General features: G+C 44.3%; 1 protein-coding gene across 1 annotated transcript; it reads left to right on the top strand.

Annotated features, from left to right (window-relative positions):
* The first annotated feature begins 921 nt into the window (after positions 1 to 921).
* Positions 922 to 26,457, top strand: LOC123624186 (immunoglobulin superfamily member 1-like). Its single transcript, XM_045531818.1, has 12 exons — positions 922 to 1,088; positions 6,390 to 6,425; positions 6,557 to 6,847; positions 7,158 to 7,454; positions 10,002 to 10,155; positions 10,592 to 10,729; positions 16,126 to 16,235; positions 20,237 to 20,272; positions 20,410 to 20,700; positions 20,988 to 21,284; positions 21,827 to 22,123; positions 25,835 to 26,457. Exons 1-12 carry the CDS (start codon positions 1,055 to 1,057, stop codon positions 26,014 to 26,016), a joined length of 2,163 nt encoding a protein of 720 aa, XP_045387774.1. The 5' UTR covers positions 922 to 1,054; the 3' UTR covers positions 26,017 to 26,457.
* The last annotated feature ends 940 nt before the right edge of the window (positions 26,458 to 27,397 follow it).

Raw genomic sequence — 27,397 nt, 5'->3', positions numbered from 1 at the left:
GCACAGAAAAACCATTGTGGTCTGATCTAATATATGCTACTTGTAAATTATAAAATACTCAGGGATTTATTTTTTTTTGAAAAGACATGATTCCAAACAATATTTTTCTTAAGCCTGTATTTATAGTAAACACATTTCTTTCTTTTGTTTCATGCAAACTGAATTATTCTACATCAGAATATGTATAAAACAGTCAAAAATAAATATTTTGGAGTTTTTAGTGTCAGTATCTATAAATTAGACAGTGCATAGATTTGACCTGTTCCATTGTCTGCTTCCCTTAACAAGAAAAGATACAAAATTTAATGTTGAAGATTTTCTACTGAAGCAAGAAGGTAGTGACCTTCAAGGAAAAGTGGAAAAAATACACTTTAACCTTGTCAAGGGAACAATTTAATAAGCAAAAAAGAAGCTGGGTTGAGTGGTATCCTTGGTGAATCACTAGACACATCTTTATCCTAACTTCGGAAATGATTTTTTAAAATAATTTCAAATTAGCTTTTCAAGTAAAATTTCAAGTAAATATATTCAAGTTAAAAAATAAAAAAGCAACCCAGACCAGTACCCAGAACCAGTTCAATCTTTATGTCCCATGCTCCTTGATGTAGATTGTGGGTGAAAAGTCATTTGGGATCTATGCATCTTACTTAGCCATGGAACGCTTATTGCAAGAACTCTTTGTCCAATGTCTAGTAACCTTAATGTTTGCCCAGGAATTTTCAGTATTCTCAAGAGTAAAGCGTTTTCATCACCTCAGTGTGAACCCTTCAGGCCAAAGTCTGAAGCATTTGGCGGGTTACCTGTTTGATGCCTGAGATTTGACTGAGGCAGGGCAGGATTTCCTGTGAATCAAGCTCTTGAAGACCTATTCTGAGGAACATGTTGCAATCAGGTTTCCTCAGTGTGGATGTGGGAGGAGCGAACTGAAAGACCAGAGCTGAGCCGTTACTGCTCACATCCTGGGGTCCGGGAGAGGCAGTGACAACGCCAGTTTTTCTCCCTTCCGTGGACTGCATGACCCAAGAAGGACCCTTGGACCGGCTGAAGAGCCGCTATGATCCCTAAGCTACTGTCCTTCCTCTGTTTCAGTAAGTCTCACAGAGCTATCCATTGGGACGGTAGGAAATCCTGTGATTGGTGAGCTATTCGGATGGGGGATGGCAAGAGAAATAATAACGTCAACTTTGGCTTACTAAGTGCTTAGAATGAACCAGAAATCTTGCCGAGTGCACTACAGACATTACCTTGAAAGCTTCTACTCTTTTTATTTCAATTTCTTGACTTTTGCTGAATGCCTCTACCAGCTAACTTCATCAGCTTAATGTTTTTCTCAGTATCGACTCAGCCTCTTTTGCTTAAGTAAAAGTATTGAGGATAGAAACTTTACAGCAATACCATGAGTAAAAATCCAGTGTTAAATAGGAGGTAACTATAAAGTAAATCTAATGAAATGGAAACAATGTTAGAGGATTCTAACTATGTACTGCTGCTAGGTGAGGCTTGGAGCCTGAAACGGACTATTTCTTTGCTATGAAGGCAATTAGTCACAATGTCATGATCGGGATATATCAGAGACTAGCTTCAAATAGACTTTCTTCTTTATACAATCAAAAGCACTGTAGATGATAAAAGGCAATAACTTACTTATGCTGTGATTCAATGCTTTAATCATTCTTCCTTCCACCTAAAATTGTTGCACATGACACTAACGGCATGTATTCGGCGCTTGGGAAATACCACCTTGATCCTTAAAAATAAACAAACAAACAAAAACTGCAGGAGAAAATTAAGTCCACTTTTGCAGGTTAGGAATGGAATCTTAGTTTGCAAAGTAAAGCAACTTGCCTCGGATTGCACAGGTGGTGTGCAGGGAAGCCAAATTTCAACCTAGGTCCCTCTAGCTCCAAAAACATAGCTGTCTCCACTCAGCCATGACAGTAAGTGGAGAGGGACATATTAATATCTATGGGGTCTTTGGTATGGCAGCATCCTGAGGGTGTTTGAAGGGACGTGGGGTTGGGAAAACCTGAGGAGATAAAAGTAATTCAGAATGTTCCCAGCTTTGGAGCCAGGATGCAAGTCAAATCGATTATGTTCAGGGTGCAAATAAAGCTTGATATTCACAAAAGTATCAGGGAAGGAAGACTTGCCTTGATGTCATTTGCACTTGGCTTTTTCCTGCCTCCCTAATTCTGTGACCCCAAGACTTTAGGTTACTTTCCTTCTATCAGAGGCCTGTCTTGGGAAGAGATATCTAGTTGTGTTTTGTGAACTATAAGGACACAGTGAAAACAGCGTATGTTCTGGAACCTCCACTCCTGCATGCACTGGCTGTGGGATTTTAGGAAAGGTGTCAATGTTTAACGCTCAATTTCTTCATTTTTTAGGGTTAACTTCACAATTAGGTTCATGTATGCATAATATGGGGCATGTAGTCAGTGCTCAGTAAATGATACTTTTTGTGTTTATCATTCCTTCTCTGCCTTGGTTGGGCAGTGATTTCATTAGCAATTCTCTGCAGAGATCTTCCCTGGGTGTATGGATGAAGATTTCATTGCTTTTTATGGCTGAACAGTATTCATTCTACTATAGGTACAGACCATATTTTGTTTATCTGTCCATCTGTTGATGGACACACACGGGTGTTTCCATCTTCCTCTCTCCAATAAGAAGATTAACTCTTTCCTTCTCATTTTATCTTTGAGAGACAGTGAGTCTCTCTTAATAAGCTCCCTGTTGCTCCCCCAAGAAATGAGGCCTGTAAGCCTCTAAGTGTTTCCTGCTATTGCTCAGGTATGTCCTGCTGAAGACAGGGATGAGATTAGATGAGATCTTCTGGGGCCTGGGAGTGTATGATAAATGCCACATGACCCAAGGCTGTGTCCGACCACCTCCCGCCAAGCTTTCCAAAGCCCTCAACCCCCTCAGGGTGACAGAGCATGGAAGGCCGTTGAAGAGGTACCCATCCTCCCTCATAGGCATTTGGGATCTAGAGAAGGGGCCAGGGTTGCAAAGGCTTTGGATCTTTGTAGATCTGAGAATGTCCTATGAGCCAGGACAGAGTAGATCCTGACTTTTGAATCAGAATAACAACTACTTCATGAATTGTTCCATGATATCCAAAATTTATTTATTTTCCTTAATTGTGTTTCAGCGAGATTGGACTCCCACTCTCTCTGGACAGCTTACACAGCTATAGATTTTCTAAGTCCTTAAGACTTTACACTTTCTTGCAGAAGAGCTTGAGTTCATGCCGTCCACTTTGCCCTTTGTTGTGACATGACACTGATGTGTACCGATGGTCTTTCACTTTCCACGCAGAATTGCAGTTACAGGTGAAGTGGCACCTACTTGCCACCCAGCATGGTCCATAATCAGAGGTGAGGCTCTCTGTCCAGAGCTGGGGTCGTGCTGCTTCCCAGGTGCAGCTGTGGGGTGGGAGCAGGTGTCTGCAGGTGTCTGTCTCTCAAGCCTTTTCCTTTTCCATTCTCTGTGGATCCACTGATTATAAGACACAGTTTTCAATACCTCTAAACACATCCATTATTTTTCCTTTTTTATTATGGTAAAATATACACAACATACTAGTTATCATTTTAACCCTTTGTGAGTATACAGTTCAGTGGCATTAAGTGACGTTCTTAATGTTGCATAACCATCACTTCTATCTACACCAAAGCCTTTTCCTTCATCCCTGTATTAGTTGGGGTTCTCCAGAGAGACAGAACCAATAAGACATATATCTATGTATCCATATATTATAGATATAGATATATAGATACAGATAAAGACATGTATCTAGAATGAGATTTATTCTAAGCGATTGGCTCATGGAGTCACAGAAGTTGAGAAGTCCCATGATCTGTCTGGAGACCCATCTGTCAGCTGGAAAGCCAGGGGCATAAATTCCAGTCCAAGGGCAGGAGAAGACCAATCTCTCAACTCAAGCAATCAGGCAGAAAGAGAGAATCTAACCGTCCTCCACTTTTTTGTTCTGTTCTACCCCTCAACAGAATGCCCACCTACATTAGGCAGAGCAATCTGCTTTACTCAGTCCACCGATTCAAGTGCTAACCTCTCTGGAAACACTTTCACAGACACACCCAGAAATTGTTTAATCAGATGTCTGGGCATCCCACGGCCCAGTCAAGTTGATACATAAAATGAACAATCACAACCCTCAACATAAACTCTGTACCCATTAACCAATAACTTCCCTTTCTGCCCTTTTCTCTCAGCCCTCAGTAACCTCTATTCTACCTTTTTTTTTTCTTTTGAGACAGAGTCTCACTCTGTCACCTTGGCTAGAGTGCTGTGGCGTCAGCCTAGCTCACAGCAACCTCAAACTCCTGGGCTCAAGGGATCCTCCTGCCTCAGCCTCCAGAGTACTAGGATTATAGGTGTGAGCCACTGCACCCAGCCTGTTCTATTTTTTATCTCTATGAATTTACCTACTCTAGGTACTTTGTATGAGTGGAATTGGACAACATTTGTCCTCTTGTGCCTGCCTCATTTTATGGAGAATAATATCTTCAAGGTCCATCCATGTCGTAGCATATGTCAGAATTTCCTTCTTTTTTTATGGCTGAATAATATCACATTGTATGTTTAGATCACATTTGTTTATTTATTCCTCCACTGATGGACACTTTGATTATTTCCACACTTTGGCTATTCTTCCTTTTTCAAAACATGAAATGTCATTTTTGTGATTCGCTCATGCCTGTAATATTAGCACAAAGTCCTGGCAACTTCCCCTCTTTACTATCAAGACACAAAACTGTTTACTCCACATAGGGAGAAAAAGAGGAAATCTCTTAGAAACACGGGTCTAAACAGCCTTCTTTGAGTTAGGTCAATCTCTTTATTATGGTAATGTTCATAACCAGGCTTGATGTTAATTGTAAAGAGATCTTAGCAACTCAGGCAAGACAGTATCCCCTACATTTGGGAATTTATGGCAGGATGGCTGTGAGTGATCAGATAAGTCTAAAATAACTTTCACTTGGAAGCTTCTAAGCCAACTGATTTTGAATATCTACGCTGCAGTCTTGACAAATGTTTGTCCAGGTTCATTTGGAGCCATGATTCTCCACCTTAGCTGCACACTCACATCACCTGGAGAACCTTGAAAAGAACTGATACCCAAGCCCCAAGGAATTCTGACTCAACACTTCTGTGGTTGGCTCTGTGTACTGGAATTTTTACCTGCTCCCTAGGGGAGCCCAATGTGTAGCCAAGATTAGGACTGACTGAGTTGTAGTATCCTGGAAATGCATCCGTATGTGGGACAGGGGAGGAATGTGTATTTTCCCCTTTCTGGAATTTCCATTTGGATTTTTTTGAAACCTGTCACAGGGCACCAAACAATGAACTTTGTCCTATCTGGCATATCAAAGGATGCAAAGAGATAATGGCAAACATTGGGTCTGAAGCCTTTCAGATTAAAGGTTAACACTGACTGAACTAGTCCTTTCCAATGATAGGGGCTTGTTCCATCTTTGAGCCAAATTCTGACCCCACCAAAAGGATGTTGGTGATTACGGTGAGGTAGTGGAAGCTGAATTAACCTGGTGGGAAGAAGATGGGGAGTTTGGGGAAGGTTCTGTCTCTTCCCATCCTTGTAACATCTCTCCATGTCATGCCTAAACTGGGGTGTAGCATCAGGCAGTCAACGTGCATTTGTTGATGATCTATGATGTGCCAGGACCTGGGCGGACACAGGGGCAGCAAGAGTCAGTGTCCTGCCTCCCAGGTGCTCACAGGTAGTGACATCCGTGTTTCCCATGGCAAGAAGTACATACACTTCTGTAAGCAAACTCTCTTAAGAAATTACGACCAAATGCCTTCTGTCTTAATTTATGTCACCTAAGACATAAATTAAGCCTTTACTGTGGAGGTTACTCTATTACACAAGACTTTCAGGAGACTTCCAGGCCTGCTTCGGGTCTCGATACAACAGGAATTAAGCCAGGGTCACACTCAGTCCCACATTCCCCCAGGGTGCTGTGTTGTAAGCGCCTCCCCCCTCGAGGTAGGAGTGGGGGATCTAGACAATATAACACAGGCTCTAAGAGAAAATGGTAAGAATAAGTACTGTTGGAATAGAAAATGAAAAGGGAAGGATCTGTGGAATTATGTGGAACCAAGAAGGGCCCTGGAGCATGTGTAGGTGCGAGAAACACACGGCATGGGAGAATCTCTGAGAATGACAGAGGAGCTGAGATAAGAGCTGGAGCCATATCAAGCATGGGGACAATAAGAACTGAATACGTGACCCTCAGGAGTCTGTTCTCAGCAGGAGCCTCTGGGGTGGTCCCAGGGGTCCAGGCGGGGTGGTGATGTGGCCCCAGGCAGGTGCTCATGGCTCATGGAGGGTTCTCTTGCAGGGCTGTGTGTTGGCCAAGGGGACACAAGGGGAGATGGTGAGTGTTTCTAAATCCTCCTTGATCCTTCATCCCAAATTCTGCTCCCTGCTTTCCCTTCCATTTCTTTAAGTGGGTCCTGAGAGCAGGTGAGTGAGTCGGACCCGGCCCTGGGCTCTGCATCCTTCCAGGGTCACTGCCCAAGCCCTTCCTCCGTGCCTGGCCCAGCTCCATGGTACCTGCCAACAGCAACGTGACGCTGCGGTGCTGGACTTCTGCCAGGGATGTGAACTTTGTTCTCAGGAAGGGAGGAACTATTTTGGAGCTCCCACAGTCACTTGAGTCTACAGAGGGCCTGGCTGAATTTCACCTCAATGATCTCAAAAGCAGAAATGCCGGAGAGTACACCTGTGAATACCACAGAAAGGTGTCCCCTGACATAAGTTCACAGCGCAGTGATGTCCTTCTGCTGTTGGTTACAGGTGAGGAGGGGGCGGCTTCGAATGACGCATGGTGATCCTTGGGACCGAGAGAGAGAAAGAAAAGGGGTCCCATCTCCAGAGTAGTTGGAGTTGGGGGAGATGGACAGAGACAGGAACAGAATTGAAGAGCTTGGTTTCATCCAGGACTTGGAGGAGGAAAAATCTCTTTCCTGGAGTCAGAATTGAAAGAGGGAGAGATCAGGTGTCTGTCACCTCCCACACTCCACGGGGACCCCCAGTCAGGAGTACCAGGGTGAGTGGGGGACCCAAGGCTTCTCCTCACGACCCCAGAGCCTAACTTCTCTTACAGGACATTTATCTAAACCTTCCCTCAGAGCCTACCATCAGGGTAAGGTGACCGCAGGAGAAAAGGTGACTTTGCAGTGCCAGACACGAGATCGTTTCTTTGTGCCTATAATGTTCGCTCTGCTGAAGGCAGGAACTTCATCGCCCATACAGCTTCGGACTCCAACAGGGAAGGAGACAGATTTCTCCCTTGAGAATGTGACAGGTGGTGACTCTGGGAAATACAGCTGTATGTACTACCAGACAAGGGCTCCTTTCTGGGCCTCAGACCCCAGTGATCAGCTTGAGATCTTGGTGACAGGTAAGGTTTGCATGATTTTGAAGAAGTGTTTTTGTTTTTGTTTTAAATCAGAGATGTTTGTTATTCTGTGATTCTCATTTCTTTGTTGTTGTTGTTGTTTCAAAATATTAAGGGGTACAAATTTTTACATTACATGGATTGCTTTTGTAATGCTTGAGTCCCAGCTATAGGCATACCCATCACCCAAATAGTGTCCATAGTACCCATTAGGGAGGTTTTTGCCCCTCCCTCCCTCTGCCTCTCCCCCCCCAACTTGATTTTCACTGAGTTTTACTTCCCTCTGTGCACATGTGTGCTCATCAGTTATTTCCAATTTAATAGTGAGTACATGTGGTATTTGATTTTCCAATCTTGAGATACTTTACTTAGGAGAATGGTCTCCAGTTCCATCCATATTGTTGCAAAGGCATTAATTCATCCTTTTTTATGGCTGAGTAGTACTCCATGGTATACATATACCACATTTTATTAATCCACTCATGAATTGATGGGTACTTGGATTGATTCCACATCTTTGCAATTGTAAATTGTGCTACAATAAACATTCGAGTATAGGTGTCTTTTTGATAAAAACACTTCTTTTCCTTTGGGTGAATACCCAGTAGTGGGATTGCTGTATCAAATGGTAGGTCTGCTTTTAGTTCTTTGAGGAATCTCCATACTGTTTTCCATAGAGGTTGTACTAACTTGTCCCACCAACAGTGCATAAGTGTTCCCTTCTCTCTGTATCCATGCCACCATCTATTGTTTTTGGACTTTTTAATAAAAGCCATTCTAACAGGTCTAAGATGATATCTCATTGTGGTTTTAATTTGCATTTCCCTGATGATTAGTGACCTTGAGTATTTTTTCATATATTTGTTGGCCATTTGCCTATCTTCATTTGAAAAGCTTCTGTTCATATCTTCTGCCCACTTTTTAATGGGGTTTTTTTTTTCTTGCTGATTTGCTTGAGTTCTCTGTAGATCCTGGATATTAGCCCTTAATTGGACTTATAGTTTGCAAATATTTTCTCCCATTTTGTAGGTTGCCTGTTTGCACTGTTGTTTATTTCCTTAGCTGTGCAGAAGCTTTTTAGTTTAATCAAACCCCATTTATTTATTTTTGTGTTGCTGTAATTGCCATTGGGGTCTTAGTCATAAAGTCTTTGCCTAGGCAAATATCTAGAAGAGTTTTTCCTACATTTTCTTCTAGAATTCTTATGGTTTCATCCCTTACATTTAAGTCTTCTATCCATCTTGAATTAATTTTTGAAAGTGGTGAGAGATAGGGATCCTGTTTCACTCTTCTGCATGTGGCTATCCAGTTTTCCCAGCACACTGATTGAATAGGGATTCTTTTCCCCAGTGTGCATTGTTGTCTGTTTTGTCAAAGATCAGTTGGCTGTGATTCCCATTTCTTCATCACTTGCATTGTCATCTCTCTTAAAAATCTTCCCTTTCATAATCTCCACTCCTTAGCCTTTTGTTGTTGTTGTTATGCCGCATCCTTGGATAATTTCTATGCTGTTCTTCAAAATTATGCATCCCGATGCTATCGGAATTCCCACTGTCTGCATCTCTTAATGTTTTTTAATTTTTGTTGGTGCTAAAGATTTCACTCTCAACAATTCTTTTTGGTTCTTAGACCATGGTGTTTCACAGCCTCCTGCTTCTGTGTCATGGCTGCACTATCTACGCATGTCTTGCAGCACCGACTGTTAGAATTCTTGTAAAATTACCTTGTGCTTCCTTGTCTGGGTTCTGCCTCCCTGTTCACTGCACACCTACTTCCTCAGCTTTGCAAACTTTCTTCTCTGCTGCTGAGGCTCCTCAGATAGTGTGGATGTTTTATAGGCAGAAATGAAGGTCTGTAGGGTCAGTTTGGAGAGGCAGAGAGGGCTTCCTTTCCCTCTCTTCCAGTGGAGGCACCATCACATATTTTTCCCCATGGATTTTGCCTGCAGGGAATGTTGTTGTTTCTGGGTTTAGAGATGAACGGTGTGCTAATTAGGATGTGTGAGATGGGATGATACAAATGCAAGATTCCCTTTAGGAAGCGGGGCCAATGCCGAGCTGGAGGGAAGCTGAGATGCACAGTGAGCGAGTGCTTAACTCACCTCAGCGCAAACTGTCTGAGCTCACTGCCTTAATAACGTTTTGGGCCACGCGGAGGATGCTGATCCAGCCACGGAATTTCAGGGCTCAGTGGAGCTCTCTGGGTCCTATGTGTTGCTCCTTAAGACTAGTTCCTAATACATGGAGGGAGAAGGAAAAAAGGAAACGAGGAAAGACAGAAATGAGAAAAAGACCAAATAAAGGAAGAGAGCTAAGGCAGAGTGAGTATAAAGGAAAGAAGAGAAAGGGACACCTACAACAACTCCCATTAAAATCCCATATTTTGCTTTCAGGGATTCAAACTTTAAACTTTAAATTAGAGTTAAATTAAAATTTTAAAGCACAGCTGCCCACTGGCCAGGGAATTCAGCGGGTGTGAGAGTCGGATCCGGCAGACCTCTTTGAGAAGGAGGGGTGTCTCGTATGGCCGGTGCTGAGGCCCTTCTCTCAGTTTCCCCAGGCACTATATCGAGCGACTACACCGCTAGCGACTACACCACGGGTAACCTCATTCGACTGGGTCTGGCCGCCCTAACGGTGGTTATTATGGGAGCTTTCGTGTTTGAAGCCTGGTGTAGCCAGAAGGCGTCTCCAAGTGGATCCAGGTAAAACAACTGAGCACTTCTCTTTTTTATGGGCTGTTATAGAGATTATGGGGCTCTTCCCCCCACCCCAAGATTTACTGAGATATAACCAACAATAAAAATTAAATTATATTTGTGTATAATGGGATATTTTCATATATCCAAGTTTTATTTGTCAATTATACCTCAATAAACCTGGGTGTAGGGAAACCCTCATACTAAGTAAGTAATTAATTGTGTGCCAAGTAATTTTACTAATTGTGAAATGATGGCTATAAAGCAGCTAATGAAACTATCCATTTAAGATCTCCCTTCCTAGGAAATTTTAACTATCTAGTGCAGTCCTGTTAACTACAGTCCTGTTAGCTACAGACCATGCTGGCCATTTGATAAATACGGAGTTCTCTATTTTTTGTTTTTAATTTTGTTTGTTTGTTTGTTTTCTTATTTTCTTTAGCCTCTCCGCCCCTCACTGGGAGAGGGGAGCAAGAGCTTTGGAGCAGCGTGGTTGCTGGGACCCAGACTACTCAGAGCATTGCACCCAGGACGCAGCTAGAAGTGGCCAGAAAGACCCTTCCTGCCTCCCTCTGAAATAGGATTGGGAAGGAGCTCCAGCATGGCATTTCCCTGGGCAAGCTGCTCCACCTCCTCTACTCACAGCCTCTTCCTTTTCTGTCCAGCCTTCTTTCTAGAAGTCATTGCCTGCTCACCCTCCTCCTTCCCTCTCCCCCTCCCCTAACCTCTTCCCCTCCTCCTCCTCCCCTCCTCCTCTTTCCTCCTCTCCTTCCCCTCCCCCTTCCCCCTCCTTCATCTCCTCCCCGCTCCTGATAAATACAGAGTTCTTTAAACACCGAACTCTACCATGGGGACTTCTTATGATCTCAATGTGGGCACAAATGATATTTTAGGTAAGATATTTCTTTATCAAGTGGGGCTAGCTTGTTCATTACAGGAACATTTAGCAACTCTAAATTGCTAAAATTTCCTTTCCCATCAAGCACCAGTGAAAGCCCCAATCATTGTGGAACAAGAGAAAAAGCAACTACTGTCATAGCTCTCAAACATCCCTGGATGGGGGTGGGAATGGGAAGCTGGGGTGGTGCTCCCCCTGGTTTAGAACATGTGTTCAGAGGCCAGAAGAAATGATATTCTGCCTTTTCTGCCCTTCACTAAACTCAGGTCTGTTGTTGTCGTCCACCCACAGGTCCCAGAGCTCCCCAGGGGAAGGATGAATTTTTGATCGAGTTAGACCAGCTGATCTTTAAGGCTGCATTCCCGGCTCGATTGAGATCCACTCCAGGACAGGATGATGGCTTTCTTCTTCCTGTACTCCTCACCTGGGACAGAGGACAGGAGTTGGGAGAAATACCCAATACATTTTTGATGACTTGAATAAATACTTAAATCTTCAGAGTCAGGCTGGGTCCACTCTCAGCTGCAGGGAACTCTTCCTCCATTTGAAAGTAGAGGAAACATTGCTTCCTGTATAATATTTATTATTGCTTCCCTTCCATACTCTATTTTGTGCTTCTGGGCCAGCATTTAGTCACATATTGGAATATATATATTTATAATACATATCTTTTAAATTTTATTTCATATGTTTTCAACACTTTACCTAATTTGGGGGGACTTTCAGTCTATTCCATGGCATCCATTTGCCTTTGAGTGGTATCCAGTGCTTCTGGTGCAGGTATGAAATGTCATCAGCTATATTTGCATTCATTTATTTATTTTAAATTAGCTATTTCAAGTCGTTGAATCAACGTAAGTGTCCATCAACTAATGAATGGATAAAGAATATGTGGTATACCATGGCATACCGTTTACCCATAAAAAGAATGAAATCCTGTCATTTGCCACAACAAGATGGAACTGGAGGTCATTATGTTGAGTGAAATACACCTAGCACTGAAAGACAAACATTGCATGTTTTCACTCATATGTGGGAACTAGAAAAATGGATTTCATGAAGATGGACAGTGGATCAGTGGTTACCAGAGGCCGGGAAGGGTAAGGAGGAGACAGGGATGAGGACAAGTTGATTAATGGCTGCAAATACATGGTCTGATAGAAGAAATAAGACCTGGTGTTAGATGGCCAGGCGCGGTGGCTCACGCCTGTAATCCTAGCACTCTGGGAGGCCGAGGCGGGCGGATTGTTTGAGCTCAGGAGTTCGAGACCAGCCTCAGCAAGAGCGAGATCCCATCTCTACTAAAAATAGAAAGAAATTATCTGGCCAACTAAAATATATATATAGAAAAAATTAGCCAGGCATGGTGGTGCGTGCCTGTAGTCCCAGCTACTCGGGAGGCTGAGGCAGTAGGATCGCTTAAGCCCAGGAGTTTGAGGTTGCTGTGAGCTAGGCTGACGCCATGGCACTCACTCTAGCCCGGACAACACAGCAAGACTCTGTCTCAAAAAAAAAAAAAAAAGACCTGGTGTTAGAGAAATCAGTTGGGTGACTACAGTTTATGATAATCTGTTGCATATTTCAAAATAGTTAGAAGAGAAGAATTCACATAGTTCTAGCATAAAGAAAAGACAAACATTTAAGGTGATGAACATTCCAAACATACTGATTTGATCTTTACAAATTATATGAATGTATTAAATTATCACACATATCCCAAAACTATGAACATCTATTATGCGTCAATAAAAAAGAAAGAAAATGTGGTATATATTATATACACAGTGGAAGACTATCAGCCTTTAAAAAGAGGAAAATCATGTCATTGGCAACAAGATGGATGAGCCTGGGGGACACTGTGCTAAGTGAAACACACCAGTCACAGGAAGTTATATTTCCACTTTTAAGATCTGTTGTGGTTTCTTGCTAATAATATCCCTCTTTTTCATAAATACTCATTCTTTTTTTTTTTTTTTTTTTGAGGCAGAGTCCCACTTTGTCATCCTGGCTAGACTGCTGTGGCATCAGCCTAGCTCACAGCAATCTCAAACTCCTGGGCTCAGGCAATCCTCCTGCCTCAGCCTCCCAAGTAGCTGGGACTACAGGCATGCGCCACCATGCCTGGCTAATTTTTTCTATATATATTTTTAGATGTCCATATAATTTCTTTCTATTTTTTTTAGTAGAGACGGGGTCTCCCTCTTGTTCAGGCTGGTGTTGAACTCCTGACCTCCAGCGATCCACCAGCCTCGGCCTCCCAGAGTGCTAGGATTACAGGCGTAAGCCACCTCGCCCAGCCTAAATATTCATTCTTTAGAACTATTATTTCCTGTCTTATAACTCTGAGGATATGCTTATCCAAATTAATTTCTGGTCATAATATACACAATTCTCTTAGATTAAGTCCTTCGTTTTATCTATTTCCTTTCTTGTGTGGCCTTTCATCAAATGATGGATGGGTCTTGTTTCTTCTCACATCACTATGGTTGAGATTCTCCTTTTGTGGCTGTTAAATTTGAGGTCAGGGCAGCATCCAGTGCCTGGTTTTGTTCTCTGTGTCCTTCAGGGTGCTGGGGGAGGCCTGGGACTTCTTCTGGACTGTGTGTCCTGTGGCTGGCCTTGTGTATACTCAGGTAACCACCAGCCCAAATCAACCTGCTGGTCTAGTGCATCCCTGCAAAGATCTCCCTCATTCTAAATTTCCACAGTCACACACTTCTCTTCCCAAGACCATTTTTGAATCACGGCACCTACTAATTTGTCCTCCATCTCTAATATTTTGTCATTTTGAGGATGTTATACTAATGGGATCAGACAGCATGTGAGCTTTTGAGATTGGATTTTTTCCACTTAGCAAAATGCCCTTGAAATGCATCCAACTTATATTATGTATGAATGGATTGTTACTTTTCAAAAAAAAAACGAGTAGTATAGTATGATTGTATCATTCTTTGTTCACTTATATAAGAACATTTTGGATGTTTGCAAAAATAGAAGAAGTGAATCTGTCTTTATTCACAGAAAGTCTTTATTCATGAACACTATGTCAGTGTTCCTAAGGAATCTACAAAAAGTTACAAGAAATAATGTCTGAGTTTAGCGGAGTAGCAGGATATAATAACAAAATAAGAATTAATTGTATTTGTACGTACACACAGTGAATCTTTGAAAATGATAATTTAAAAAATAAGGCCTGGCACGGTGGCTCACGCCTGTAATCCTAGCACTCTGGGAGGCCGACGCGGGTGGATCGTTTGAGATCAGGAGTTCGAGACCAGCCTGAGCAACAGTGAGACCCCATCCCTACTAAAAATAGAAAGAAATTATATGGATATCTAAAAATATATATAGAAAAAATTAGCCGGGCATGGTGGCACATGCCTGTAGTCCCAGCTACTCGGGAGGCTGAGGCAGGAGGATCACTTCAGCCCAGGAGTTTGAGGTTGCTGTGAGCTAGGCTGACCCCATGGCACTCTAGCCTGGGCAACAAAGTGAGACTCTGTCTCAAAAAACCCCCCAAAACAGCATAGCACTGGCACAAGGGTAGACATATAGACAAAATGAGTAGAATTAAGAGTCCAAAAATATACCTATACATCTAATTGATTCTTGATAAGGGTGTCAAGATCATTCAAAAGAGGAAGGAAGAGACCCTTCAACAATTGGTGCTAGGACAACTGTATATCCACATGCAAAAGACTGATGTTGGACCTTTATGTTACACCATATTAAAAAAAAAGTAATTGAAAATGGTTGAATGACTTACTCCTACACATAAGAGCTAAAAACTATACAACTCTCAGAAGAAAACATAGGAGAAAATTCTCATGACCTTGGAATTGGCAATATGTTTTAGATATAAAACCAAAAGCATAAATATCAACGAAAAAACAAATAAATAGGACTTCATTAAAATTTAAAACTTTTGTGGACTCCAAGACATTATCAAGCAAGTGGAAAAACAACCTACAGGATCAGGAGAAATGTTTGCAAATGTATCTCATAACAGTCTAGAATCCAGGATATACAAAGAACACTTACAACACAACCACAAAAAACAACCCAGTGTAAATATGAGCAAAAGACATGAACAGGCATTCCTCCAAAGAACAGATACAAATGGCCAATAAACCCATGAAAAGTTCTCAGCATCATCAACATATAATTTTTTAAAAAGGAAGAATAACAGGGTTGGCAAGGATGTGGAGAAATTGGAATCTTCAGACATTGCTGGTGGAGTGTAACATGGATGTGGAAAACAGTTTGGCAGTGCCTCCAGAAGTTGAATGTTGAATTACCATCTAACCCAGCAATTCCATTCCCAAATATACAGCCCAAAGAGCTGAAAACAGATACTCAAACAAATCCTCGTATATGAATGTTCACGACAGCACTATTCACAAAGGGGGAAAGGTCCATCAATGCACAACTGGATAAACAAATTGTGGTACATACATAGTGTCGAGACCAAGACCCAGGCAGGTGGAGGAGCCAAAGACCCTAAACAATGCCAACACCAGCAGTAGGCGCCCACAGGCCTTGTCCCGCTGTATCATCTATGGATTTGGAATCACCAAGGTGGACTCACTGCAAGGTGCTGGTCAGAACAATGTTTTAAACACAGAAAGAAGGAAGACACAGCAAGACCAGCATCCATAGTGTGTGTCAGTTTCCCACGGCCAGCAGGCCCCTAGCGATTTCTGAGCAGGGCAAGGAACTGCGTGTACCCCTTTTGTTTTGTGGGTGAAGACTTGTTCTCTCCTTCCTGGGGGCAGATTTATTAGTGGGGTTGGCCAAGTGCCATATGATGGGGGGCATATATAATATATAAATACGTGCCATGTAATACTCACATTTAAGCAATTCAGGGAAGTTCACTGCCTACCCAGAAGATGGCAAGATTTCTTTTAATAAGGAAGAAGAATCTGGGGCTTCCTATAGTTTGGAGACTGAACACAACTGTGTTCCGATAAAAGCTGTCCACAAGAGAAGTACTTATGAAGCTGTTTACATCACCCTGTGTCGCAAAAGCTCTGGGTCACATGAAAGGAAGGATGGGAAAGGAAGATGTAAAGAAGTCACTGCTCACATTCAGCTGTTCTCCCTCCTGTGGCGGCAGAAATGAAGGTCCTTGGAACAGGCTGCAGGGCCAGTCTGGTCCCCACATTCCTTTCCCTCTTCTGCTTTGGTAAGTTTCTTGAACGGATACATTGGGATTAGTGATGGGTGGATTGAAAGAGAGAAATGTGGGTAAGGTAATAAGGTCAGAAATAAATAATAACATCAGCTTGTCTTCACTGCTTGCTCATATGTGTCAGAGTCCGGTGGCTTCAGATGCACTTCCTCTAATCAAGTGTTGTCAGCATTTAAAAATTTACATTCTATGTTCGTGATGGTGCTCTATGTCTACAGTTGCTCTTGTTGATTTATTTCACATTTTAATTTTAGTAACAATATTGTTTATGTAAATACACATGTTCACTGGAAGATGGACAGTTTTTATCAAGCCTTTAAATAATGGAGTGTCACTTACTAGACATAGAAGTTCGCAGTACATGGGTGTAGAATGAAAAGGAAGAATATGTTAGGGCATTCTAGCCGTGTGTCATTGCTCGCCAAGTTTCTGAGCCCATTGCTAGACACTTCCTTGTCACAAAGGGAGATTAGTCAAAGATAGAGGTATACTAAGGTCAATCTCTAACCTGAGAATTTCTCCTAGATGTGATCAAAAGTGTGTAAAGTGACTCAAAAGGGTAACATCTTTCTGATGCCCAGATAGAGGTTATAAAATACTGTGTCCAGCATCAACCGAAATCATTCCACATATCATCTGTGGTTCTTTTTCCACAGTGTGGGAAATACCACTCAGGTCCTTGAAAACAGTCCTCAGAGATGGGAATTGGGCCCATACTGACGAATGAGGACTCAGACGGGCTAAGGACTCCTGCTCAGGGTCCCACAGAGGGTGAGCTGAAAAGCAAACACTCAAACCCAGGCTCGTCTGACTCCAAAGTCATTGGCGTTTCCACTTGGTCATAATGGGAAACTAAGAGGGACACATGCATGGGTCCTTCACAGTGGAAATGTCTTTGGAGTGGGTGAACAGATGCGGATTGGGGAAATCAAGAAGATAAAACAGGAGCAGCTCAAAAAGTGTATGATGCTGAGATGCAGCTCAGGGTGTTGTTTGCAGGTACCAAGAAACCTGGTCTCCTCATGCAGGGCCATGCATGGGTCTTGGCTTGGTTTTGGTCACCATGACTTAGTGCTGTCTGTCTTCACCATATTTCTCCCATGCCAAGACTCTAGAGGAGTCCCTTCGAGCCCCGTCTTGGGATAATGAAAGGGATTTTAGGCCCTCAGACTGTGTTTCCGGGGGAAGAGTGAATCCACCCTATGTGCTTTGGAAACTCCACTCCTGCACATTCTGGTTGAGCTGCGCTGTGAAATATGTGAGATGGTGCTAGGGCTCAGTTTCCTCGTCTGTATAATGGGGATGATGATGATCTTCAGGGCTATCTTTATGATTAGAGATTATGTATGTACATGATGATTATTGTTATTTTCATAGGGGAATGATTCCTTTATCATTCCCTCTCCTCCCTCTGGCTCAGACACTACTGTTTAGGTGGGTTCAGACTCCTGAGAGGATCCAGGTGTTCCCAGGTATCTGTTCTCTCCACTCTTTTCCTCCTTCCATTCCTGTGGAGCCACCGATTCTGCTACATTTTCTTTCAATAGCTTGGCATAGTTCTATTAAATTCCCCTTTTCAGATCATAAAATTTAATTTTCTTGATGTATCCATGTAACTGTAGCAAAAATTTCTGGTAACATCTCACTTTCGCCCTGACAGACTAAGCTGTTACTCTATACTTGGGAAAGAGAGGAAATTTCTGATCCTAGGAATTTATAAATTTATGTCTAACAACTTCCTTTATGTTAGATTAACCTCTTTCTGTCAATAATATTTGTTTAGAGGCTTGGTATGAATTTGAAGACAATCTTAGTACTCGGGCAAAAGTCTATCCCCCCCCATATGGGCATTTAAAGAAGGCTGTGAACCATTGGATAAGTCCAGGATCACTTCTGCTCGGAAGTCTCTTTATCAACCAATTCATTTTAAATGTCTTTGTAGAGGCCCTAGGAAATGTTTGCCCAGTTTCAGTTAGAGCAGCGCTTCTCTATGTTGGCTACATACTGTACCATCCAGGTGTCAACTGAAGAATCGCGAGGTTTCCATAAATCTGGAGAGGAAACTATTTCTTCTAAAGACCTGTGGCCTACAGCATGGCTATCCTGACAGGCTGGGATGCAGGGTCTCCAGCAGAGACCAAAAGCAGACATTTTAGAGGGAAAAAAAAGAGAGAGGTTGAGATTTATGCCCAGTGAGTTGACCAAGTACACACATTCAGTAGGTTATAGGAGGAGCTATGAATATTCACCAAGGGGGTTGCACAGATGCGTAGTAAGCAAACATGCAAGTTACATGCATCCCGTGTTCACTTTGGGGTGGAGACTTAACAATTTAAATACATTAGAATTAACCCCTATATGTCAAAAGGTGAAGCAGGGACACGAAGACACTCAGTGTGCTGCCTCTGTAAACTAGCCAGAATCCGCCCATGGTTGGTGGTCTCTTAGGAGAAAGTTACTGAAATCAGTCTCTTGTCCAATCCATACTGTGGTTATGGCTTGTGGAACAGGGGGTCAGTTAGCATCTGGCGAACAGTGAGCTGCAATAGTTTCAATGTTGTTTAGCTAAACCACTGCTGGTTTAGCTGCCAGAGAGAAAGAAACAACCTTGTGGCGTTAGAACTTAGTTTATTCTTTAAGCATAGGAGTGTGTGACTTAACCCTTGTCTGGCAAGGTCTTAGGTCTTGTTTATAATTTGGTATCGTTCCATCAGTCTTATGATCTCTCTTTTAATATGGAAAATATTAAAAAGTACCGATGTCTGCGTACCATCCCGAGACCTTCTGTTCCAACTATCCCGCAGTTGTTCTGTGCACTGGGATTTTCACCTTCTCCTCAGGGAGCCCCAAGTGTAGTCAAGGTTAAGAACAATTGAGTCGAAGTATCCTGCAAATGCAGCCATATGTGAAGCAGAGGAAGAATGTGTGTTTTCTCTTTCTGGAATTTCCATCTGGATTTCTGAGTTCTTTTTTAGGGAACCAGCAGTGAACTTTGTCCTGTTTGGAGTAACAAGGGATGAAATCACATAATGGAAAAGAGTGGTTCAGAAACCTTTCAAGACTAGAGCTAAGATGGTCCACAACCTGCCCTTTCTAATGAAAAGGCTGCTTCTACCTTTCAGCAAAATCCTTACCCAAGCAAATGGATATGGGTGATTATGGTGTCATTTGGGGGGTGGGGTAAATCCAGTGGGAGGAAGAAATGAAGGTCCTGTAAGTTTGCATCTTTTATCTTCCTGGTAAGATCTCTCTGAGTCACGCTTAAACTTGGGCATCTCTTCCGTCAGTCAGTATGTATCTGTTGAGGTCCTACTATGTGCCAGGACTTGTGCAGATTCTAGGGGTGCCGAGGTGAATGGCACAGAATCCCTCCCTCCCAGGTGCTCACAGGTAGTGACATCTTGTATCTCCCATGTTAGGAGGTAAATAGACTTTTATAAACTCTAAGATTTTATAACTAAATTGTTTCTGTCCTTAATTTATGTCACTCAAGGCACCAAGCAGCCTTTGGTGCTTACTCTACCACAGATGAAACTGTACCGAGATTTCCAAGGTCTTGACCTCATCAGGGTTAAACAAGGGCACCTCACTCCCCAGGGCTCGCCAGTCTCCTGTGTGGTTAGCGCCTGCTCCCCCGGGTGGAGAACATGTAACAGAGACACTAGTACAAACGGTCAGACTAGTTTGTCTAGGGTTGGTTTGTGATAGAACATGTGATAGGGGGGTTTCTGGCATATCTGTGGGACCGAGAAAGACCTGGAGCATGTGTAGGTGAGAGGGACACAAGAAGGCTCAGGAGAATCACTGAGAACCATGGAAGGGCTGAGACAGGAGCTGGAGCCACAGTCCAGCGTGGGGACAATGAGAACTCCTGAGTGCACGACCTCCAGGGGTCTGTTCTCAGCAGGAGCCTCTGGGGTGTGCCCAAGGGTCCGGGCAGGGCAAACATGTTGGCTCCAGGCAGGTGCTTGTATCTCATGATGATTCTTTTACAGGGCTGTGTGCTGGCCAAAGAAACATAACAAAACAAGGTGAGTATTTCTTCAATTAAACCCTCCCTGATCCTTCATCCCAAATTCCCCTTCCCCCTTTCCCTTCTCTTTCTTTAAATGAGTCCTGAGAGCAGGTGAGTGAGTCAGACCCGGCCCTGGGCTCTGCTTCCTTCCAGGGTCACTGCCCAAGCCCTCCCTCCGTGCCTGGCCCAGCTCTGTGGTACCTGCCAACAGCAACGTGACGCTGCAATGCTGGACACCTGCCAGGGATGTGAACTTTGCTCTCAGAAAGGGAGGAACTATTTTGAGGTCTTTGATGCCACCTGGTTCTGTGCAGGGCCCAGCTGAATTTCCCCTCACTCATCTACAGCTCAGTGATGCTGGAAGGTACACCTGTGAGTACAGGGGACGAAAGGTCCCCTCCACAACGTCGCAGCGCAGTGATTTCCTTCTCCTATTGGTTACAGGTGAGGAGGGGGTGACTTTGAATGACATGGGGGGACAGGGATGAGGGAGGAAGCAGAGGAAGGGAGGGAAGAGTGGATTCTATTTCCAGAGTAGTTGGTAAGGGGGGAGGGAGAGAGACAGGATCACAATCAAATGCCTTGGTTTGTCCAGGGCCTGTTAGAAGAGCCCTGCCCTGGAGCTGGGGGAAGGTCAGAGCCCCTTGACTTACCCCCGCTTCAGGAGAACAAGAGCAAGCGGGGGACCCCAGGCTTCACCCCACAACCTCAGAGCCTTTCTTCTCTTATAGGATCTTTACCTAAACCAGTCTTCCAAGCCCATCCAAGTCATAAGGTGACTGAAGGACAAAATGTGATTCTGAGGTGCCAGAAACCAGACTATTTGAGTGGGTTTAAAATGTTTGCTCTGCTGAAGGCGGGAACATCACTGCCCGTACAAAAAAAGAGTTCAGAAGCGAATGGGGTGGAGTTCTCCCTCCAGAAGGTGACATTCAGTGACACTGGGAACTACAGCTGTGTGTACCATCAGACAATGGCCCCTTTCCACGCCTCATACCCCAGCGATCATCTTGAAATCTGGGTAACAGGTAAGGTTTTGCATGATTTTTAGGAGGTGTTATTTTTTTTTAATGGGAGATAACTTGTTTAATTATTCCCTCATTATTTTTTCATCACTTGGACTACCATCCCTTTACAAATCTTCTCTTTTAGGATTTCCACTCCCTCGCCTTTTTCAGGCCCTGCATTCTTGGATAATTTCCCATGTTGCTCTTCAACTCAATTACTCCCACCATCAGCCGAATTCCTTCCATGACTCTGTGCATCTGTTAAAATTCTGGTTAATCTCGGCGTTAGTTATTTTATTCCCAGCAACGATTTCCAGACGTGGTGTGTCCACGGCTGCGTGCCATTGTGTCATGGAGCAGTATCTTCTCAGGTCTCGTGGCACAGCTGTTCGGCTTCCTCTGAAATTATCTTCTGTTTCCTGCTCAAATTCTGCGTCACTGGATGCTACACACCTCACCTCCCCGGCCACGTAGATGCCCTCTGCTGCTGTTGATTCTTCCCGTGGGAGACCAGGAGCCGAGGAGGATCCAGGCTTCTCCTCATGACCTTTCTTCTCTTACAGGATATTTACCTAAGCCTTCCCTCAGTGCCCACCAAAGTCCTAAGGTGACCGCTGGAGAAAAGGTGACTCTGTGGTGCCAGAAGCCAGCCCACGTGACTGGATTTAAAATGTTTGCTCTACTGAAGGCGGGCACGTCATCGCCCATACAGCAAAAGAGTTCAGAAGGGAGCGGGGTGCAGTTCTCCCTCCAGAACATGGCAGTTGGTGACTCTGGGAACTACAGCTGTGGGTACTACCAGACAACCGCCCCTTTCTGGGCCTCGTACCGCAGCAGTTATCTTGAGATCTCGGTGACAGGTACTTTTTTTTGATTTTTAGAATTTTTCTGATTTACGCAGAGAGTTATTTGTTCTGTTTTCAATTCTTGCTTTTTTATTACTTGCACAGCCATCTTTTCAAATCTTTCCCTGTGTCATTCCCACTCCTTTGCCAGTCTTGTCCTGTAGTCCTGGATAATGTCCCACTTTGTCCTTCGAAATTATGAATCCACCCATCAGCACACCCCCTTCTACTCTTTTCTGCCTCTCTTAAATTAAATTTTGATTTATTGTGGCATTAGTGATTTTATTTCCAGCAACTCGTTCTTATTCTGAGAACAGCCTTCTGCCTCTGTGTCATGAATGGAGTATCCACTCATATCTCATGGCGTTTACTGTTAGAATTCTTCTAAAATTGCCTTCTTATTCCCAGCCAGACTCTGCTGTATTGGATGCTGGGTATTCTACTCCTAAGGGCTGTGAATTCCCATTGCTGTTGTTTACTCTTCCCATACAGCCAGTGAATGTTTTACAATTAGAAATAAAGTACTATATAGTCAGTATCGGGAGGAGGAGGAGAGGGGCCCCCCCTTCCTGTAATGGTGGCATCATTACATTTGTCTCCCTGTGGATTTTGCCTACAGGGGGCATTGTTGCTGCTGGGTTTGGAGAAGAACTTTGCAATCACTGGGATGTGCCAGGTGGGATGGTATCAATGTAGGCTTCTCTTTAGAACCAGGGCCACTGCCAAGCTTAACCTTCTTGACTAAAGCTGAAATGCACAATTTCCCAGATACTTAGCTGCTAAGCTTCACTTTTTTAACGCTCGTTGCGTGCATAAAGTTAAATTTTGTATTGGATGCTGAGCCAGCCACTGAATTTCAGTGGTGTGCGTGTATGTGTCTGTGTGTGTGTAAGTCAGATATTTTACTCATTACTTGGATAATCTGAAATTGTCATCCCCCTCTCTCCACCCCGTTGATTCCAAAGACACATAAGGACTGGTGATACGTCGGAACTATTTTACCTCTTAAATGCCATTGTTGCCAAATACAAAATACCAAGCCTCCTACTGAAGAAAATTGAGGTCTGGTATTTTCTTGTCTTGGGGATCACTCCCTCACCAGGTAGCCAACCTTAGTCCTGTGCGGGTGGAGCCAGCCTGTACGGGTGTTTGTCATCCCATTTCAACTCCTCTCCCAGGAATGCTCTTTCAGCCAGTGCCATATCCTCAAGTTGGCTGGCGCCCCCTCCAGGTGTTCAGTGTGTTCCCCGCTGTCTAACATCGATATTCAGCATTCACCCCAGTTCCTGCCAACCAGCCTGGTGACGTAACCATAGGATCCTCTGCGGTCATGGTGCACGACACGACTTCTCTGTTAATCAAAACTGCTCCTCCAGAGACACGGCCCTGAATGATGGAGTTCCCAAACGCACAGGCCACCTGATAGCAAGATTGCAACTGGCGCTCTTCCTGTCCTCACAGGGGCTGGTCACTATCCTCCCCCGGCTTCTCTGGCCCCATGGTTCACCCCCTGAATTCAGGACAATCCTCTACAGTCCCATCGAGGACACCCCAGTCAGCTGCGGAAATGATGTGGTTTACGTGGGCGTCGTCGCTGTACTCTGTGTGGATGCCTCGGGTGTGGCTCGCATCCTTTCTGTCCCCCTCACACGACAGCTGATGGGACCATTTGCCTCCGTTCCTGCCATTCGCTTCCCTCTCCTGGAGAGGAAGCCACAGTCACCCACCCTCCAGAGGCTGTAGTTCCTGATGGCTTGGGGACACTCTGAATTCAGCGCATGTCCCACCTTGGTTGAACTTGTCACTCTCCGGGTCCTGGGCCCAGATGCCCGACGGCGGGCACACTCCCCCCGCGCAGGAGTTTCTGCAGTGGAGGACGCGCTGCACCGACGGCAGGGTGGACCCAGGCGCCCTTCTTGTCGGGGACGACCCCATCTGCCCGGCCGCAGGTGCTGCTGTGGGCCCCAGAGGGAGCCCAGGTAGGGAGGGATGTGCCCTTTCCTAGTGATGCTGGCGTCGTTGGCACCATCCACATCGCGCCAGTCCCAGCTCTCACGCAGATCTCCTGGGGACTGGTGCTCATGAGGCCGAGGGCATGTTCTGAGGCCTCATTGTGACAGCTGGTCCCCCTCAGGGCTGGGTAGCAGGTATGACCTCGGGGGAAGTACAGGCCCACAAGCCGCAGCCGCGGGGGACCCGGGGCTCCTGAATTCACCAGGTATGCACAGGGTCAAAGAACTGTGCCCCCGATCTGACCCTACCCCAGCCACCAGCCACTGTGATTTAGTGGCTTAACTGAATGAGTGGTTGTCAAACAGAACTGATTTTCCGGGGTTCCTGGTGCCCCATGGTGGGTGGCTGCAGGCTCTGATGGGCCACCCCAGCCCTGGATTTCTGAACCCCATTTCCCAAATGCCAGGCAGGTCCTTTCTTGAGAGATGCTCACCTTTCACAGAGCAGGAAGGCTGGATTCTTCTAGAAACACGCCCCTAAAGGAAAATTTCACTTGGCACATAAATCATGAATTCTACATTTGACTTCCAAAGATGCTTTGAAAGGTTTCCTGCCAACAAAACTCTTCTTTATCAAATGAGGAACCAAAAGCAGAAGTGGGACCTCCAGGAATTGATTTCGTAACTTGACAAGGGCTTCTCACTCCCTCCCACTCCTTGTGAGCCTGGGCACGGTGAGCGGGTCACACAGTGGCCTCCTTCCTCTTGTCAGAAAAGGCTGGGGCACTCTGTTCCAGGGTCTCCACAGCCCCTGCCGTGGGTTCCTCACTGTAGAGTCCTCTGACGAGCTGGCAGGCTCTCGTCTATGCTCAGGGGGCACCTGCCGGGCCCAGCCCCTACCTCTGCTCGCGCCAGGCTGTCCTCCTTAGGCCTTTTGTGTTGCGTCTCCTCATAGATCAAGGGGCGGGGAGTGGGAGGAAATGTGGGAAGGTGGCAATGAGGTGAAGAGGAAATTGGTGAAGGAAGAGAGGAAAGTCAGAGACTACAAAGCAAAGAACATAAAGGAACACCCAGGCCAACTCCTGGTAAAAACCTCCCCTTTTGTTTTCAGTAATTAACAGTTTAAGGAAGGTACAGCTGACCACTGGCCAGGAAATGCAAGTGGGCATGTGAGAGTCGGACTTGGTAGATCCCCCTGAGAGCGAGGGGTGTCCTTTAGGGCCAGTGCTGAGGCCCCTGTCTCTTCCAGCTCCCCCAGGGACCTCGTCAGCTGATTACACCAAGGGTAACCTCATCCGACTGGGTCTGTCTGCCCTAGTCGTGCTTGCGATGGGAGCTTTGCTGGCTGACGCCTGGCATAGCCGGAAGGAGTCTCCAAGCGAATCCAGGTAAAACATCTGAGCACTTCGCTTTCTTCATGGGCTGTTGTAGTGACAGGAAGTTCTCGAAACACCAAACTCTACCGCCAGGATTTCTGTGTTTCTCAACAGGGGCAGAAATGGCATTTTAGGTGGGATATTTCTTTACAATGTGGGACTACCTTGTTCATTTTAGGAATATTACTACCCCTTTTGGTCTCCTGTTAAACAATTGAAGCCCACCTCACTGTGGAAGAAGAAAAACAGCAACACAATCACACCCTTTCAAGCATCCCTGGACGAGGAGGGTGGGAAGTGATGCGCCCCCTGGTGGAGAATCTGTGTATACAGTTAGGGAGAAACGATATTCCTCCTCTTCCTCCTCCCCTAATCTCGGGTCTGTCCTCCACCCACAGGTCGCACAGCTGCGGAGGGGAACGATGACATAGACCTGCTGGCCCTTAAGACTTTCCTATGCAACCTGCGTTCCCAGCTCCAGGACGGGATGATGGCTTTCTTCTTCCTGCAGTCCTCACCTGGGACAGAGGATAGAACTGGACATAAGCCTCACCTAATACATGTTTGTGTACTTGCATAAATACTAAAAACTTCAGAGTCAGGCAGGGTAGCAGGTCCATTCTCAGCGGCAGCGAACTCTTCCTCCATTTGAAAGTGGAGGAAACGTTGCTTCCTGTAATATTTCTTATTGCTTCCCCTCTATTCTATTTTGTGCTCTGGAGTGGCATTGAGTCAAATATTGGAATATATGTATTTATAATACATGTCTTTTAAATTCCATTTCATATGTTTTCAACGTCTTACTTAATTTGGGAAGAATTTCAGTCTATCCCATGGCATCTGTTTGCTCTTGAATTGCACCCAGTATTTCTGATGCAGATGTAAAATATTGTCAAATATATTTTCATTTTTAAGCTCTGTTGTTTCTTATCCTGGAGACCATGTATCGCTGAGCACCCTTTCACATATTATTGTTTATATTTCTGATAAATTACTGATTAAATACTTTGCCCATTTTTAATTAGGTTATTTATTTTCTTAATATGGAGCTGCAAAAACATATGAGCTGGATACAAGTCCATTAGCAGACATATGCTTTGCAAGTCTTTTCATTTTTAACATTTTTAAAAGCAAAAGTTTTGAATTTGGGTGAAACCTATAAATCATGAATGTTTTTTCTTTTATTGTTAAACGTTTTGTATTCTACCTAAGAAATCTTCATCTAACCTAAGGTGATGAGGATTTGTGTCCTTGTTTTCTTATGTAAGTTTTCTAGTTTTACCCCTTATATTTAGGTCTGTTATCTCTTTCAAGTTAATTTTTGTTGTCCTCTTTGACCAAGCGCGTAGTTCTGGGAGGGACACACGTGAAGCAGTGAGGGAGGAGGGGGACACCCGTCTCGCCAGCCAGATCAGCCAAACCAACCCTGGCGATCAGGGCCGGGGGGTGACAGGTGTTGCCCTCACATCCCAAAAGGTCCTTATACACGTGAATAATTAAAGTGTGATACATCCATACTGTGCAATACTACTTAGTAAAAGAAAACAAAAGTAAAACACCATTCACTCACGCAATAACTTGATGGATATCAAGGGCATTTTACTTAGTGAAAAAAATCCACTCTCAAAAACTCACATGCTGTCCGATCCCATTAATATAACAGCCTCAAAATGACAAAATTTTAGAGACAGAGAACAAATTAGTGGGTGCCAGGGTGGAGGAATGAGAAGGTGCGTGTGACTGTAGACGTTTAGAATGAGGGAGCCCTTTGTGGGAAGGGACGAGATCAGTGGGTTGATTGTGCTGGTGGTGAAACAACATAGAACCGTACACACACATTGTACCAATGTCGACCGGGTTTTGACATTGCAATGGAAGTATAATGTGATTATTGGGAGAAATTGGGTGAAGGGTATGAGAAACTGGGTGAAGGGTACAAGGAACTTCTCTATCCTCCTTTT

The sequence above is a fragment of the Lemur catta genome, chromosome 19, assembly GCF_020740605.2.
Source record: "Lemur catta isolate mLemCat1 chromosome 19, mLemCat1.pri, whole genome shotgun sequence".
NCBI lineage: Eukaryota > Metazoa > Chordata > Mammalia > Primates > Lemuridae > Lemur > Lemur catta.
Note: the sequence above shows the minus strand (reverse complement) of the source record. Positions and strands in the feature narration are given on the sequence as shown.